Below are 17,781 nucleotides of genomic sequence, written 5' to 3'. Positions count from 1 at the left end.
TGACTTTATTGGTACAGTTCATCCATCCAACCGGATTTTTTCTCAGCACCTCAACCTCCACTCAGCGCCATTGGAGCCAATCCCTGCTTTCTTTTGGTAAAGGATGGATAAACCTGGATGAAGTTGCAAGTTTATTGCAGAGAGATAAAGTTGGGTGGCAGTGTGAAACCCCAGGGTCTCTGTGGAGTCCAATGTGCCACATTTTCAGGCAGGCGACGGCACTTCCCACACTGTCTCGACACAATGCTGTGGTGTAGCACTTACACGACGTGTCTCAGCGTTGTTCTGCTGGAAGGAGCAGGGATGTCCCTGAGAAGATAGTGAATATCACACTTTGTTGCATAATATGTTTAATGGCTCTCATTTCTCGTGCCCACCTTCAAACTGTACCCATGACATTGATTTTGAGTTGAACAGTAACGTTTTTTATTTTTGTAACTTTGGAGAAACGTTGTAAAGAGTCTTGTGTAGTTACACATCTATTATGTTTGTAACATTTAAGGCTTTGCTTAATTGTTATTGAACCATTTAACACTTTCATCCAGTACTGTCACATACTGTATTAACTGTTGTTATCTGCCTTGGACATGCATCCATGTCAGGTCTGGTGTGTGGCAATTTGCAATCAAATGTCCAACTGAAAGCTGAACAATTTGGAAGGCAGGTGAACCAAAATTGTTTGAAATATTATGTTTTGCAGATTCATCCTGAAAAGCTCCAGTCAAAATATAGTGGTCAAGAAAATTATTTTAAACTATGATCAGAGCACCCTGGATGATTCTATTTACACTGCTGAAATCCAGGCCATAGGGCCTAGATTCACACTAATTGGAAGCCTTTTTTCTGATGGATATCTGACCTGAAATAAAAAAAAAGCCCTCAAAGGACTTTTTGTGACTATTGTTCTCTCACGTCTTCCAAGGTCTCAACCTTTAATTCACAGCAGTACTCTGCTACACAACAGTAGAACTCCTGACCTGACCTACCATTCTATATTACCCATTACCCCCTAAAATCTCAATTGGACTCATCAGATATTTTCGTCGTTTTTTTTTTTTTTCCAACACCTTGGGACCGTCTTATTACAAAAGAGAAAGAGCAGCTTAGTAGAAAATTTTTAGTAAACGATCACATGAAAAGTATTACTTTAACATGAACATTGCTCAAGGTATTAGTAAGTAATAAGAGTTTGTTACTTTGGGTAGCATAAGGTAGATGATGTGAAAAAAAAGTTACGTAATGCCATCAAGATGTGCTTCAAAGTTTAGGCTTGAAGATTCTCCCTCTCATAAAACTGATATCCTCTTTGAATTGCCTTAATTATCTTCACTGTAGGACAGACATCACTTCACTGAATAGACCCTAATAGTCCCTATAGAAATGAAAGCGCAGCGTGACACAGTGTTGCTTAGGAACACTCTTTAAAATCCCTCTGTTTTAATAGCAGCATGCTACCGGTCTCTTAGCACATTAAGGCCATGAGCCTGAAAATAAACCCCTTTTTGTTGGTACGATGGTCTTTACAAGATCTGTCCTCAGCCAGTGTTCACCCAGCAACTGCAAGCAAGGCCCCTCTGGATGGGGAGCAATAATGAGGTTGAGAAGCCAAAAGTGACACCTAGTGGAAGAATAATGACACAACATTTTCAGCTCTCAAGCGAAGCGCTCCCTCCCTGCTTCGAATCAGTGCACCTGTTCTGTTTTAAATCACTTGAAAGTCAAACCATTAAAAACAAAAATGCCTGAATATGATATGTATAAAACATGACCTCGATTTACCTCCTAGAATGTCCTTGAATTCTTCTTACCACCAGACAAGTTTGAAATGATCAGTGATTCAAATGTTGTGTCCTCTAAACCTGTTGGTAGCCTGATAATGGCCTGATAATGCAGAGTTAGTACCATTCATTTCACTGTTACAGATCCATTACATATGGGGAACAGAAAGCTAAAGTGAAATTTATGACGTTCATATTAAACCATTACGACAAGCCACTCTCACTGGCTCCTCAGCAAACTCAAATATCCCTTTTATGATTGATGATGATAATTTCGAGGCAGGCGTCTTTTGAGGTCAGAGCACCTTTAATAGCCCACTTTATTGATTTACTTTAAGAAGCATGCTGCCAGGTAGATATTATGGTTAAGTTATCATGTTTTTCCTCTTCATTTGATGGCTGCGGCTCCCTGCAGGCCCGACCTCCCTGCTCCTGACTATCCATACACACACATCATCTTATAGATCCAAACACAAATCTCTTTTGGTACAGAGGGAAGAGTTTTTAACTGACTGATTAAAACAAATGATACTAACAAAAAAAAAATCAAGTCTCCATTGACAGCTCAGCTCCTTGGTCATATAGGACATCCACGTATTCACAGAATAGATCGATTGTTAAATAATAAAGGCAGGTTGCTAATATTTATTATTTCCCCAAAATGACAATGCTTGAAATTCTTGAAAACAAATTTTATGACAAAGCATATATGACAAAGGCAGAGATTCACTAATGCCTACTGCCCAGTACTGTCTAGCTATAACTATTTGCACACACCTATAAAACATTGCACAGTATTTGTTTAATAACTAAGTAAAAATATTGTTAGTGTGTAGAGTTAGGTGGGGTTTCTGTGAAGTTTTTCTTATTGAAATCCAAAATTATTTTTCATTTGCTAATTAGAAATGAGAATCTAAAGTTTTTTTTAAAATTTGGATATAATTTTCCGTGCCACTAAAATTTAAAGAGGGAATCATTCTGACCTGTTTTCCTCACTTTCTTGATGGCTTTTTAGGTGGATGCATCCCTGCATACCTCCCTGCCCCTCCCTCCTTTTTCCATCCCGCCCCTCCTCTGCCTCTCCTCCAACAGGGAACAGATGAGAGGTCAAAGGTTTCACCTGTAGAGGAAGCGGCGTTCTGCCGCTCGCATGCCAGCGCCTCATTACACACATACTCTTGCAGAATTCACCGTATCCTGGCGGAGGTTAGGGGGGGATGGGGGCACACTCAGCTGGGAGCCATTACAGGTGCTGCCCAGGACCATGCGCGCGCACGCACGCACGCACACACACACACACACACACACACACACACACACACACACACACACACACACACAAATATCCATAAATGCACACTTTCAGCCCTGCAGTTGATGAGAGTGACACTCGGCCACCTCTGACCCGCTTTGCGTCCTCCCTAATCATCTTCAGGCTATGCTAAGCTTAGCTTAGCTTAGCACACGCCATTCACACTTTTTCTTGAAGCGCTCGGACGTCAGAGTAGCACAAAGTGTTATCGAAGTGTATCGTCTGCAGACTGCAGTCATCCAACAGCTGTCAGTCATTTCTTGTCCAACTTAGATCATCTTCAATTTGAACTCTGAGTCCTTGTGTTCTCGCTGGCACAAAAACACTATTTGATGGGTCTTGTTTTTGACCATCAGTGGTGATTCTCTGAGCATGATTAAAGGATGGAGGCCTACTTTCCTCTCCGTTTAGTGCATCTCAACATGTGTGCCAGGGATACTTCGTCCAGATGTATGAGACACAGCTCCTGTATGAGCTGCTGAAGGTGCTAAATTGTATTTGAATGCCAGTGTGTGTCACGTGTTTGTGTTCCAACAAACGGAAGTCCAGCAGGCTGGAGGTCATGTTTCCTGTCATTGACCGATATGCATAGTCTCATTGGAAATGAGTAGTTGGGTGTTTATTGATAACCTGAGTGACCAGCTGTTCATGCCCACGGATCAATAACTAATAACTGCAGAGGAGCAATGCATTAAATTGAATTGTGCATATTATACAAAATATGCTTGACCTGTATCTCTAAACTGTCAATGAACTTCCCAGAAATAAAAAAAAAAAAGTCCACCCTTTGCTTACATTGTGTGTGCTAAGACACGCAGTTCTGGATTTTAGCCCATCATGATGTCACAAAGGGCACTGACAACTGCAAACACACTGCATGCACCATGAATGCATTTCAAAAGTTGAAACAAAGCTCAGCCAAACTCCAAGCCTTTTTTCCCTCGGAGTTTGTCGGCAGAAGGCTAAGCATATTGTTCAGAGAGAGTTTGTGGGATATTTAATCACGCAGGACTGCTCCACTGGAGTCTGAGTTGGGGTCTCGTAATTGACCACGCAACATTTGCTCTGGGGCATAGACCATAAAACACACAAAACCCAGACAAAGTAGACCCTCATGCTGACCATAGTGCCATTTATCTCCCATTTAGTTTCCTCTGCTTTGGATATAGGATATTTTTATACCAGAATACACAATACAGCCAAATTAATAATTTGTTTTACTTGTCAGAGCTTCTATTACTGTGGTATTTAGCTTAAAATACCTTTGGCTTGCGGTAGGATTTTTTTTTTCTCAATCTAAATCAATAGTTGTTAGTATAGATACCTCAACGGCTGTGGATTTGTAAGACGCAGTTTAAGATTTAACGGGTTTCAGGCTCCTTCCTTGCCTGCGTTTCCTCTCTGTGTCCTCGTTCCCCTTCACAGCCCTAAATTACAAATATTCTGTTACTGTGCACCAGGGGTCAGGTCAAACACAGGAAGCAGACCTGATTGGTTCTACTCAGGTATCGATGGGTATGTGTGACCAATCGCCGCTGCTTTCCAAGGGCTTTCCCCAGTCCCCAGCTGCCGTGGAGGTGTGTGTCTAATCGTTCCAGCCTGAGGTGCTCCACAGTTTCCACTGGGCCCTCAGCCGCTGCTTCCCCTCAGATGTGTTAATGCAGCTTTTAATCAGGTTCACTGTCACACACACACACACACACACACACACACACACACACACACACACACACACACACACACACACACACACACACAAAAAGCTGACTAACCTTGACAAGCCATGTGGAATATGTTCTGATTTATTTCACATTTCCGACAGGTGAAAAGTCCATAGTAAAGGTTTGCAGTCTCTGCCAACTGAGAAAGTTGATAAGAGTATGAGGCCTCCTCACACTATTATCAACTCTTCTCAGACTTGGGTTTACACTTGACACATGAAGCAGAAAAAAGCGCCCTCACTGTTATTCGTTGCTGTTATTTTAATTGGGAAATGTTGTCTAGGATTGATAAAAAAAAAAAAAAAATGACACTATTGCAGCATATTGCAGGAGTATGGGCTGAATGACGGAACAGCATGATGTCACACAGATTCACCTCACTCACTATTTGTTTTCCCTGCCTTCGTGTTTAACTAACATTGACCTCCATGCGTTTCCACTGTTTTGCAACCCTGAAACAACCCATAATAACCACAGAACCCTAACCTAAATTTAAAGTGATATTTCACATTCAAACTATGTTCTGCTATTTTTGATCCCCCCCCCCCCTCATCCCAGTAGACACCCAGGCAATGTCAAACTTCACATTACACTGACTCACTTTAAATCATGTCTGTCCATTGCTTGATAAATAAAAGTCGTTCTCGTGCCTCTGGGGTCTATTGTTCTTTAATAAGCTATTTCATTGTCAGCATATTTAAATTTTTCGGGATTACTTCCAAGAAGGCAGCCTAATATCTTAATCTGTTAATAATCTGAAACTTCCTTATGCAGCTTGTTTTTTTAAAAAAATATGTAGTTGTTGGTAAAACATTGAGTTTCGGAAATAAGTCATTTGGAAAGTGTCACAGGTGGCTGATAAGAACATTGGCCATGGGAGACTGCAAACAGAGGGCTAACTGTGCAGGGTTTTTTTTTTGAGTCAATGGCATTTTGGGGTTGATTCATTGTTTAATTAAGCAGTCTTGTAATAGTATTTCAGTTTGGCTTTGGTTCACACCGACTCATCTGTTGTAGTTTGCAAGCATTCAAATGCTCGTCGCAGCCTGAAATTCCATTTGAGGCCGTGTCTTTCTTTCTATGGCAGCCCTCAGATTAGCAGAGGCTGGTGCTGTGTCTGCGTTAATTAGGTGGAACTGCAATTGGTGACAAGACGTCTCCCTAACATGGCACAGACCAAAGGAATGACGGCGGGTTAATAGATTTTATACCATAGGAATTACTGTGATCCCAGTGGATGGGACTGCTTATGTGTGTGTGTGTGTGTGTGTGTGTGCGTGTGTGTGTGTGTGTGTGTGTGTGTGTGTGTGTGTGTGTCTGTGTGTGCGTGTGTGTGTGTGTGTGTGGTGCATATGGTAAAACACTCTGCAGGTCTGCTGTTAGTCACACTCCTGCGTCTCAAATTGAATTAGCGTTGACAGCGCACAGCACCAGCCGCGTGTATCTCTGTGTGCACTCGGGGCACCAGGTTGTTGGCAGGCTGGCTGTCTGTCTGTCTGTCTGTACATGTGTGTGTAAAACAGAAGGGCTGGGTGGGGGTGGCGGGGGTCTCCCTCCCTGAAATCAATTAAGCCAGTGTAGTTTTGTAAGTGTGGTGCGTTGAGGAGGGTGTGTGGGGGGGGGGGCACATCCTGTAGAGGGGCGGCCCCCAGACAGACAGCAACATCTGGGGCAGCGGGCGGGTCGACCTCAGGTTGAGACATGAAAGACAGCGGGCCAGGGATAAGAGGGGAGGAGAGTCCCGGCCGGCGCTAAATCACTCCACTCTCTCCCCTCCGCCACCCTCACATGAGAGCCTCACCTGCCATCTGATACATCAACCACGGAGCATCATTCTCTCTCAATCACACACCCTCCCTCACTCCTTCCCCCAGCCTTTACCTTATTTTCCCCTCTTCTCGCTGAGTCTGGGCCAGGAGTGATAACCTGTCATGCACAGGAAGCAAAAATAGGTAAGGGCTATCTATCCTGCTGTCAGAGTTCTGGGGTGAAGAGGAAAAGAATATCTCACATCTCTGGTTCCAAAAAGGCCTGATTTATTGCCCTGTGTTGTATTAAAGTCATATTCCCAGAGTGGGCGATGGTCTCTCTCACACACAAACACAAACATGCACCTGTGTAATTCCCCCAACTGTCTCCCTAGACATGCACAAAAGGACTCTCACAGTCACTCACCCTCCCACACACACACACACACACACACACACACACACACTGGGGGGGAGCCGGCATGAGTGACAGCCGGGTCAGAGTTGGGCGTGTGTGTTGGTGGTGAGACGAGTGCTGACAGCCGTCCTCCAGTCACCCCAGACCTGAACACACGAACACACAGCCACAGCTTCACTGCTTCAGCTTGACCCATTCAGCTGAAACGTCACCTTAATATGATGTTCAGGCAAAATACCAGCACACACGTCCAACACAAAGGCTTGATGTGTGGCAGTGAACGAGAGGCTGAACGAGTGATTACATGAAAAAATGGGCCTGGTGGCTACTTGTTTAATGCTGTATTGATATAAATGATGTGTAAAATGAATCTCATGTTCCTACTGGGAGTATATTGTCAGTGGGATTGTATTTGAAAAATGTCCGCATCTGGTAAATTTGAATTCTGCATTCTTGGGTTTTTAAGGCTGAAAAAATATCCTAAATGTTTTACAGTGTCATTTTAAACATATACATTTACGCTTTGAATAATACAGATGTATGCGTTTTTATCAGTGGTTTGATCGACTCTAAAGCATTTTACAAATAAATCTAAATAGAGAAATGATAGCGATGATAGTGATAAAAATAGTCTTTCAGAGTGTCTTTTTAAAGAAAGTATGTGTACTCTAAATTATGATGCCAAAATCCTAATTATGATACCACTGCCTCAATGATAATATTTTTTAGCTACTATTATCTCTTTAGCATATTTCAGAAGGTAAAAACCATCACGTATAATCAACAGCATTCCGAAAAGAAAAAGAAAAAGAGTCCAACATGACAAGAAAAGCTGTTTCGTCTTTAAAGAGACAATTATTATGATGGAAAAGGACAGTGCTTCAATACAGCTGTTGTTTAAAATAGCTTCCATTTCCAGAAAATAAACAAACAAACAAGATAGCTTCCATTTTACTCAGTAATCATTGTTTTGTTTGAACAACTAACTGACTCATCATCTTCCCCTAATGTGTGCGCAAGTTATTGTTGATGCACAGCAGTGCTTGCTTTCCGTCCATCCATCCATCCCTCCATCCATCCGTTTCAGCCGTAGATGGGAGTGATGGCAGAGGAGCTGCTTGGCTCATTGACGACGGTGTGTGATAATGACATGAGACCGAGGCCCAGAGGAAACCAACACAACGGGTGCAAAAACATGCATTCCAGGTGCCAGGACTGGACATGTGGTAAAGTCGTCTGTCCTGGGCTCGTCGTAACCTCTGCTTCTGTCAGGGAGACGCACACACAGCACCCCCCCCCCCACCACCTCCCCGCTGAGCCGTGGCCATGCTCCGATTGTGTGTTTGCATGCCGCTTGCAAAACACACGCCTCGCCTCTGTCAGTGGCCTTCTGATCTAACGCCACTGGGAGCTTCAGCTCCATGTTGGACGGAGATAGAGGACAAGATGGGGGGAGAACATTTCACCATCCAGAAGGACAAGACGAGTTCGAACACAACACGTCTGCTGGACGGCGCGGGAGTGAAGGGGGAAGGAGGTAGAAAAGTGCTTAATAGCTGTTAAACTGCTCTTGCTTTTCACATTATTCACTCGCTGTAATTCAATTTCAGCCACAGCTGGTTTCACTTTCAACTTTTTTTTTTTTTTTTTACGGCCCAGCTCAGTCACGTCCCATAATCTGACCTGATAAATAACCAGCTTTTATTGGGTTTGCAGAGAAAACAGTGCAGCGGCCCAAACCTTCACCGGGTGAACGGGGGCCAGCGCTGGAGGACACAGAGGAGGGCACAAGTCCGTGCACGTTGCCAGTGCACGGTGGCTAATATTAGGAGATAACTGACACGTGCGCAAACGTGCACGCGCCTCGTACCGTTAATCTAATGATGGCAGAGTATATTTACACGTCCCCCGCTTCCTTGCCGAGCTTCTCCCATTCTCTCCTGTTTCGGAATGATTGGAAACAAATGACTCGGGGGTCGAGTTTCTCCCCCTTCGCCGCCTGTCAATCACTCCGAACTGGCCCCGATCCTTCCGTCCGCCTGTTATTGCAAAGCGGAATCAGCGCCGTTTCCATGTTATTACAGCCGCCACCTTCAAGAGGATTATGTTCACACATTACCAACCAAATTAGCGTGGTGGCTACGTGGCCAGTGTGGTTAATCTCTGACAGGACTGACAGGCTGAGAAAAGGTCAAGTCAACAACTTCTGGCTTGAACAACTTCTTAAACAAAACTTAAAAAAGGGACCAGTGGAACATATGAAAATATAGCATTAAAATATCTATCTATCTATCTATCTATCTATCTATCTATCTATCTATCTATCTATCTATCTATCGTTCTATCTATCTATCTATCTATCTATTCCCTGTTTATCTGGAGGCTAACTGGCAAGTCTAGTCCTATGGTGCTAAACTGCTGATTTGACTAAAAATTGTTGATTGGATAAATGCAGTTATTGAACATAAAAAAAATAATTTGAATTTCATTCAATTTCTCACCTCTTTTAATAATAAGAATAATGATAACATAACAATAAGCAAAGTATAATGAAAATCAACTTACTCTAACAACTATACTCATTTTTGTTTTAGGTCTGCATCTTTTTCACTCAGACTTTTTAGCGGTTTACCAGCTGATTTGCAATTGAGAAGTGCGTCATAGTTTCATTGTTCAAGTTGCAAAACTGTGGCTGTTCAAAATGACTGACTTTCCCCACAAACCTAATTTAATTTCATTGTTTGCTATGTTTTTTGTCTAAGTGGTGGAGCCATAGCTGTCAGAGAGAGACAACCTTGCAGCTCAAGGGCTCTCTTCAGGTCTGGATTGGAACAAGCTAACTATGCGAATCACCACAAAGTAGGATTACAAAGTTATTTTCTTCAGTACAAATATTAACAGTAGATGTGGACAATGTTGTGTAAAATTACTGACGATGTATAAACCTATACCCTGTGTATCTTATACTTATGCTCAGCGGTAAGAATTGCTTCACTTCGCTGTAAGCTCAAGTCATCAACAATCATCAATAACATTACTTACCACCGTCTAGTTGTTTTATCAGAACCCCGACTGTAGTTTGTGTGTGCAGTGGGAACACAATCCCTGCCAAACATTGCCAAATGTTGTGCAGCGGCCACGGCAATCGATGACCAACAAACTTCTCCCGCTTGTTGTGGAGAAGCAGGTGCAGGCAGACTTCAGCTCTCCTGGTATGAAAGCAATTAGCGTAATTGAAAGATCAGGAATTAGCTGATTGTCCTACGCGGCTACACGTAGAAATGACAGACAGTATCATGTAACCTGCCGCAGATTATGTCCGTCTGCAGACAAAGGACGGGCTGTTTGATAGCGGGGCAGCAGGCCGGGTGGAGGAACGCGGGGCCCATCTCCTTGCCTGTGCCCCCCCCGCCCGAGTCCCTCAATTAACTTCTTCCTGCTATTTCCACGTCCACCGCGTGTTAGCTCACTGCCAGGCTCGGCCCATGACAAGTAAATTGCTGTTTGGGTATGACCGTTTGTCGGGAAACTGGCCATTTCCCCGCCGAGCCCTGCTCTAAAACCGCTGCTCCTGGTGGTGCTGAGAGGAAGGGTGGACGGGTGGACGGGTGGAAGGGATGGTGCCGAGCTCGGAGCTGTAGGCAGGAATTATCACATCAGCGGCTGCTCGGGCGTGCCCCCTTTTGGTACGGATACAAAAACACCGCAGAGTCACCGCAGCAGCCAGAGGGCTTTTCCTTCGGCGCAATCGAGGGTTGACTTTTATTTAACCGTTGCGGCTGTTTCTCCTACAGACGGGAGTATTGCAGTATTGACTTACTGTTGATCCTGGAGCCTTGTTAAGATGATGACACGGCTGCTGCTGCTGCCGCTGCTGTGGCGGCGGCGGTGGCGGTGTACTTTGGAGGAGGCAAAGAGCCCAATTCAAATCTTGTTATGGGCAGAGCTTAATAAAGGCCCGTGTAGAATAACCCTCACACCTCCCCCCGACCTCCATTTCCCACAGCCATTCCTCTCTGATTAATCCTGTTATTGGAAATAAAATACAGAAATGGAAATTGGCTGCTTAAATTCCTGGCCAGGAATTGCTCAAAATCAAAGAGACCTGATGAACTCATGTTATTAATCTGCGCTGCTCACGATTCATTTGAAGTTTTAAAGCTTGACGACATAATGTACATTTTGGTCTTTGTTTATTTTGTTTTTTTGATGTAACCAATAGGGAAACACGGTAGTGCAGTGCCCAGCACTGTCACCTCACAGCGAGGGAGAAGGTTGAGAGTATCATCCCCGGGTCTGTGTGGAGTTTACATGTTCTCCTCCCACAGTCCAAAAACATGCATGTGAAAATTTGAAATTGGCCATAGGTGTGAGTGGGAGTGTGACTGGTTGTTTGTCTTTTCAACGTGACCCTGCCCTAAACTGGCCACTTGCCCTGGGGTGTTACCCCGCCTTCGCTCCCAGCTGGGACAGCTTCGCTCCAGCGCCCCCCAGGAACAGTGCAGGAGAAGCAGTGAGAGAAAATGGATGGATAGATGGATATATGAATGCAATAGTGAAATAACAAACCCTTCAAAAAAACATGGTGCTGCTTTCGATGATATTTCTGGTTCTAAGGTAAATACTACATAAAAACAATTTAATTTTTCACTGTTTTAACACAACTTTTATGCATAGACAAGGAACAAAAATACAAAAAATATTTTAATATATACTGTAAGCCCTTTGATAGTAACAATAATTTCTATTACACACATCACGTGCTATGATTAATGGTCTTTGGTACTGTACGTAACACCTTAACAATGCAAGAAGGAGTTGGTTGTAAACCATCAGCACTTTTTTTGTCACAATACAAAAATAATGTCAAGTTCACACAATCTGTTCTTTTCAAACCTCTCGTTTCCTTTTCCCGGTCAACAAGTTCTGTTTGAAGGGAGTCACTTATGACCTACTTCTAGATCCCTCTCTGTGCTACTTGGTCCGACATGGTGTACAAAAACAAGTTTGAAAAAAAAAAACAACAACCCTCCTCCCCCCCAAAAAAATTGTCCTCAGGCACAGTTGTGTTTTCACTGCTCCTTGGAGCAGTGATCTTTGGCAGGGTCACACTCGGCAGCGGGGCAGCGGCTGTCAGAGGCAGTGGTTGGTGGTGGGGTGCCACGGAGGCTGGCGCAGCAGACTGTCTCTGGTGTCCTCCAACAGCTTTGCATGCTGGGAAAAGGCAGCCAGCTGGGGGCTGAGGGGGATGCTGTAGCGGTAGAGGCAGTAGGGGCCGGCGGCGGCGGCGGTCTCGGCCAGGCAGGGCAGCAGAGCGGGCCGCTGGGCGACCATGGGGCCGTGCAGGGGGACGAGGCGGTGGTCCCGGCTGTGGGGGGGCTTCTTCAGCTGCAGCGCCGAGAGCAGCGGGAGCTCCGCCAGGGGGCACAGCGACGGCAGGCCCCTGGGTCTGTCTGCCAGGGGCGGGGAGAAGGCTCTGCCGGGCGTCTTGGTGTACAGGGGGAACGCCAGGGCGTCGAGGGCGGCGGCGTCCTGGCAGGAGAGTGCGGTGAACGGGTGCATGGATGCAGCACAGACGGCGGAGGAAGAGGAGAAGGAGGAGGAGGAGAGGGGCAAGAAAGCCTTTGTGCTGCCTGTCGGCGAGGTCGAGCCTCCTGTGGAAGGAAAAAACAGCCAAAAAACTCCATGACAAAAACAGCCGAGAGCTGTAAAATAGTAAATATCTTAACAGGAGTTGTGGCCTGTTACCTTGGAGCTGTATGGAGAACGGCTTCAAGTCCAGAGTGAGTGGGCCTCTCCAGGGATACGACTCCAACAAGCCGTCTAAAACTCCCCTGAAAACACATAAAAACGCTGGAAATGTGTTGCAGGTCCCTGATATTGATTGTGAGAGGTGTGAAATTCTGCACTACAAGGCTCCCGTTTGGTTTAAAGGGTTGGGTTTTTTTTTTTACACTAGTGTCATGTGTCACCGCTTGAACTTTAACATCCCCCTCCTGGGCCCTCCAGTGGACTGGAACAAGTGTCAGTGTGTCAGTGCAGTGTGGTGGGCTTTTCTCTACCTGTTCCTTCCCGGGTCTCTGAAGCCCTTCGCAAAGGGGTTCCTGTCGATCTTCAGCTTAGTGATCTGGCCAAGACAGACAGACAGACAGACAGAGAGACACGGGGGGGGGGGGTTGAGGACGGACGTGTGAAGCCTGTGACGGCGAGCTAACAATGAGCTCACTGCGGGAACTGCATCTCCCAGCAGCACCCAGGGCACTCGGCCATGTCAAACAGGGTTCCTGGAGGTCGCGCAGTTTTATTTGGTGCCTGGACGGGCTGCGGAGTCCAGCAGCGGGGCCCAGTCACAGCTCATTATTTCATGATTGAGTTTCTGCAATAACACGTTTGCTGCTTGTAAACGGATCCCCGATGAAAAGAGCTGGCAGCGGCGCTGGACAGCCGGGTTACTGCGCGAGTGGCAGCCAAATCCCGGGGTCAGCTCCCCTGGATACAACACTCCCGACCCTGAACAACTTGATTACACTGAAATTCATGAATTTCCCTGATCTGAGGAAAAATGATAAAATCTCTTTTAAAGCATAGACGCAAAAATTTTAAATCTGCCAATTTGTATGGCTTTTGTTTAACCAACTTGGTTGGTCCTTTTTATTACATAGATCCCAGTGCAGATCTGCTTTTTTATGTCTTGCTCTGATTTTAAAGAACACACATTCAAAAGCCCAACTAAGACTATTCCCACCTTAGCTTATGTAAAAAGTTGTGTCAGCCCTAAATGAATATCATCATTTTTTTTTTTTTATCTGAAACATTTATCCTAATGTATCTGTATCTTCTGCAGTGTTCTTCGGCGGAGAGAAGGTGTGTACCTGCTGGTTCTGGTAGGCCGTGACTGTGGTGAACTCCGTCTCCGGGAAGGAGAAAGTGTGCACTCCTTCAGCCGGCAGTGACTGGATCTGCGACAGGCCGAGCCGCGGGTCGTGCCGGATGATGTGAACGCGCGGTTTGTACTTATGCATGGACTGCAGGATGATCTGGGTCAAGAGATGGACGGAGTAAACAAAGCCAGCGCTGGTAAATAATCGGGGTGAAGATACAAATTGTTAATCTTGTAGCATTGCTTCTTTTTTTCTTCTTTTTTTTTTAACATAGTGCTTTTATTTTAAGGAAAAAAATTAGAACTCCTTTTAACTAATTAACTTGTTTTCAAAATCATATTTTTATCATCATATCATTATTTTTGCCCCTTTTTGAAAATATACAGTTTTGGAATTTTGCTATATGTTTTAGTAATTGACAAAAAGAAATCAAAACGTAAAACCAGATAAAGTAATTAACAAAAATTAACTTGAGTAAACCTACAAGCACATATACAACTAAAATATATGATTGGTGCAAAGCAAAATAAGAAATGGTACTTTTAACTTTCCTCAAATGGTTGCATTTCATGTAAAAGGTGTTTCATACAATAGAGAATAAATTTTTCTTAACTTTTTTGTTTTGAAAAAAAAAATATTTTTCAAAAGTACAATCATCATACGTTCCGTGCTGATCATAATTAATAATGCCAAATTATTCTTGTTGGTATTAAATCTGCGGTATTTCATTCCATTTTCACATTAAAATGAACACTTAGTGTGTATAATAAATAAATCTGATGTATATAATTGTTATTGGCCTGCATTTTCCCTTTGCACTATATAATAATGCAATGTAATATTAACCTTACTAAACTAGAAAACCACTTGTTTCACAACTTAAACCACTTGCCAACAAGCTTCCAAAGGAGCTTCTGGACCATGAGGTGACCACAGCAGCATCTCGTCTGTGTTGTGTGAAAACTCTTTCCATTCCTTCAGCAAAGACCAAAAAAAAAAAAATCCCTGGTGGTGAATCCCTCATACACACTAATTCCAGGGCTGCTTCTGTAAACACCGGGCTGAAGCGGAAAGCCTCCTGTAGCCTCCGCACTCGCCACATGTGCCACATCTGTACATCACCGGACCATTACGGGAACAGGGATTTCCACTTCCCTCCTGTGTGTGTATATGTGCACTGCCCATTTTAAACACACACGGTTCGATATGACAACAAGCCGAGCTGCCAAAACATTTAAAGTGCGCAGCTCTTCAACCGGATTCGGCTTCTTCTGCTGCCTTGATTTGTCTTGTGGAGACGTGAAAGTATTCTGTCCCATGCGTTACCTACATGACCCTTGTCGTCCATTTCGTTGTTGGTGAGCTTGACCCGGTCGAAGCTGATCACCTGACGCATCCACATCTCTCCCGCGCACGGAGAGTCCGGGTGCACGTAGAGCCTGGGCGAGATGCACGAGTGGTCCGTGTTCCCGGCGACCATCCACTGCGAGCTGTGGTACACGTACCTGCAGGCCAGGGACGCGTGCATGTGTGAGCAAAGCAGCAGGTAAACTGTGACATTTGAGATTTTTATCATTATTATTATTATTATTATTATTATTATTATTATTATTATTATTATTATTATTATTCTGAACACACCTGTAGCGTTTGGAGTCCACGGGCATGACGTCCATCGCGATGTAATATTGCTGGCAAGGGTCCAAATTGCGCACTTTGACGCGCACAGAAGGAAACATTCTCCTGTTGGAAGAAGAAATGACACAAAAGCAATTCATGTATTTTTGTTCAATTGGCATGGACGGACAGGAGGGACGCTTCGATGTTTGGACTCCGCAGCGGCCTGACAGGGAGGAGAGTTCAGGAGGGCATCCAGAGATTTATGGTCAGTTTTCTCCACAACTGAACAAAAGCAACTTAAATTTCAGCGTGTACCTGCGTGCTAATAATTCATTTTCTGTCACGAAAAAAATAGAAACAAAAGGAGACGGACCGCAGCAGCTCAACACACCAAACGGTTGAAGCTTCTAATCACTTTGTGATATGTATGACAATAATATCATATATTGATATAATTTTTTTTTTTATTCAACGATATAATATAATCCCCTCGACCCTGAGTGCAGGAGGAAGCGGGTATCAAAAAATGGATAGGTGGATGGATAATAGTAATAATAAAATAAATGTGACGTCGAATTGTATTATTATTATTATTATTATTATTATTATTATTATTATTATTATTATTATTATGTATTTAAAAAAAAAAAACTATTTAGTCACTTAACGTTTTCCTGCATATTTAAACTTACTCAATCTACTCATTTTAATGGATGTTTTAATTCAAACAACACGTCGTGAATCATTCCTGAATTAAAAAAAATCTAAAGTATTTAAATGTTGGCTAATTTTAAATGTAAGTAAAAAAGAACCGGAGAAACTTTTGAACTGTACGAGTTCTTAAGGGAACGTTTGTTTTAAATGTGAACGTTTAAGCCTCAAGGAAAGTATGTTTTTAAACTTTATTTTATTTCGTTTTAGTTGATTGTGATAGGAAAATGTTGGACTGTTTTTTTTCCCCCTCCATGCACACGGCCTGATACATTCTATCAATTCTTCAGTTGGGTCAAATTTATGAGTCAAATTTAACCTATGAGAGATTAGCCACAAACTTTGTGGCCACTGTCAGCGATGCGTACCCATCCGGATCAGTGTTTGCAGCAGCACACGACTCACCTGCCCGCCTTGGTGATGATCATCTCGGTGCCGATCTCGTAGAACCTCTTCCACAGCTCGGAGCCCTGCAGCTCCACCCGGGAACCTCTGTCTCCGTCCGCCGGCGCCTTGTGCTGCTCGCCGCCGGCCTCAGCCTCCTCGGCCCTCGGCCTGACAGCGCGTCTCTGCGGCTCACAGGTCGAGTCCCTCGGCCTCCGCGGCGCCGAACCTTCCTTCTTCATCTCCCTGAGCGGGAGGCCTTCCAAACCTGTGCAGGAGGAGATCACAGAGGAGCTTGTTGAGTTACCTGCTATTGACATTCTGTTGAATGATGAAAGTGATGCGTAGTCGCAAAAACATCCACGCCATACGGGTTTGATGCTCTTTCCGACGGAATCATCTCTCTTTAGACTGCTTTGATAAATACATCGGGGAAAAAAATACACATTTTCTGAACGTGGCTTTTGTTTTGTTTTGCTATTGGAAAGTTGCCCCTCACCGGTGAAGATGCCCGTGTCACTGCGGGCCTCCGCAGCCAAACAGGCGTCGTGTCCGCCGGACACTTTCCTGATCTTGCAGGGCTTCTTCCCAACCAGCGCCTCCACCGAGAAGGCGTGAGCCCGGGAACTCAGACCCTGCATCTTGAGCGCGCGGGCCGGTCTCCACGCGACTCTGCGTATCCGCGTGAGCTTCTAGAGTCCCAGTTGATCCAACATCGGTGCATGGAAGGAAGGAGACCCGACGGCAGCCCCGGGGTGCCGCTCTGCGCTCTCGGGCGCTACGTGATTAATCCGGTGCGTCCCACGTGCGTCCCCACGGCGCGCGGCTCTGTTAATTGACACGCCTCCTGATCTCACTACTTAAAAGTTCCACTTCTCCCCCTTTTTGTGCCCTGGGTCTCCCTTCACCCTCTCTCTCTTTCTCTCTCTCCCCCTCTGGCCGGTTCCTCCAGTTTCCCTCAGTGCGTCACTGGGAGGAAGGGAGGGATGGAGAGAGAGAGATGGAGGGAGGGCATTCCTCCACATGGGCCTGTGCTGCAGAATAAGATCCAACTTTCTGACTGACAGTCAACTCAGTCTGACACGTTGACTGTTGATATTCAAGCTAAAAAACAAAACAAAAAACGTAACTTTTGAGAAAACTATATATATATATATATATATATATATATATATATATATATATATATATATATATATATATATATA

At 44.4% G+C, this 17,781-nt stretch overlaps 1 protein-coding gene and 1 long non-coding RNA gene across 3 annotated transcripts in view; one reads left to right on the top strand and one right to left on the bottom strand.

Moving 5' to 3' along the window:
- The window catches only part of LOC142899741 (uncharacterized), a 17,720-nt gene extending 1,847 nt beyond the window's left edge, over positions 1 to 15,873 (top strand). The window contains exons 3-5 of one of the 2 annotated variants that reach the window (XR_012928804.1): positions 13,822 to 14,054; positions 15,222 to 15,404; positions 15,668 to 15,873. This is a non-coding gene — a long non-coding RNA (uncharacterized LOC142899741). Of the gene's footprint in view, positions 1 to 13,821; positions 14,055 to 15,129; positions 15,405 to 15,667 lie in introns of those variants that run through there. The other variant, XR_012928803.1, reaches the window with a different exon arrangement.
- Positions 11,669 to 17,390, bottom strand: tbx22 (T-box transcription factor 22). Its single transcript, XM_076043493.1, has 8 exons — positions 17,073 to 17,390; positions 16,595 to 16,841; positions 15,500 to 15,601; positions 15,189 to 15,363; positions 13,850 to 14,014; positions 13,040 to 13,104; positions 12,726 to 12,811; positions 11,669 to 12,631 (listed from the first exon to the last, which is right to left on the bottom strand). The coding sequence occupies exons 1-8, from the start codon at positions 17,212 to 17,214 to the stop codon at positions 12,111 to 12,113; spliced, it is 1,503 nt and encodes a 500-aa protein (XP_075899608.1). The 5' UTR covers positions 17,215 to 17,390; the 3' UTR covers positions 11,669 to 12,110.
- Between the last annotated feature and the right edge of the window lie 391 nt (positions 17,391 to 17,781).

Source organism: Nelusetta ayraudi, unplaced genomic scaffold, assembly GCF_046127955.1.
Source record: "Nelusetta ayraudi isolate G7.1 ecotype Tasmania unplaced genomic scaffold, CSIRO-AGI_Nayr_v1 ptg000075l, whole genome shotgun sequence".
NCBI classification, from domain to species: Eukaryota; Metazoa; Chordata; class Actinopteri; order Tetraodontiformes; family Monacanthidae; genus Nelusetta; species Nelusetta ayraudi.
Note: the sequence above shows the minus strand (reverse complement) of the source record. Positions and strands in the feature narration are given on the sequence as shown.

Coding starts and splice junctions, on each gene's coding strand:
- tbx22 (XM_076043493.1), bottom strand. CDS start 17,214: ATGCAGGGTCTGAGTTCCCGGGCTCACGCCTTCTCGGTGGAGGCGCTG. Junction 13,105..13,849: donor CGGCCTACCAGAACCAGCAG/GTACACACCTTC, acceptor TGTCTTGGCCAG/ATCACTAAGCTGAAGATCGA. Junction 12,812..13,039: donor AGAGACCCGGGAAGGAACAG/GTAGAGAAAAGC, acceptor ATGTGTTTTCAG/GGGAGTTTTAGACGGCTTGT.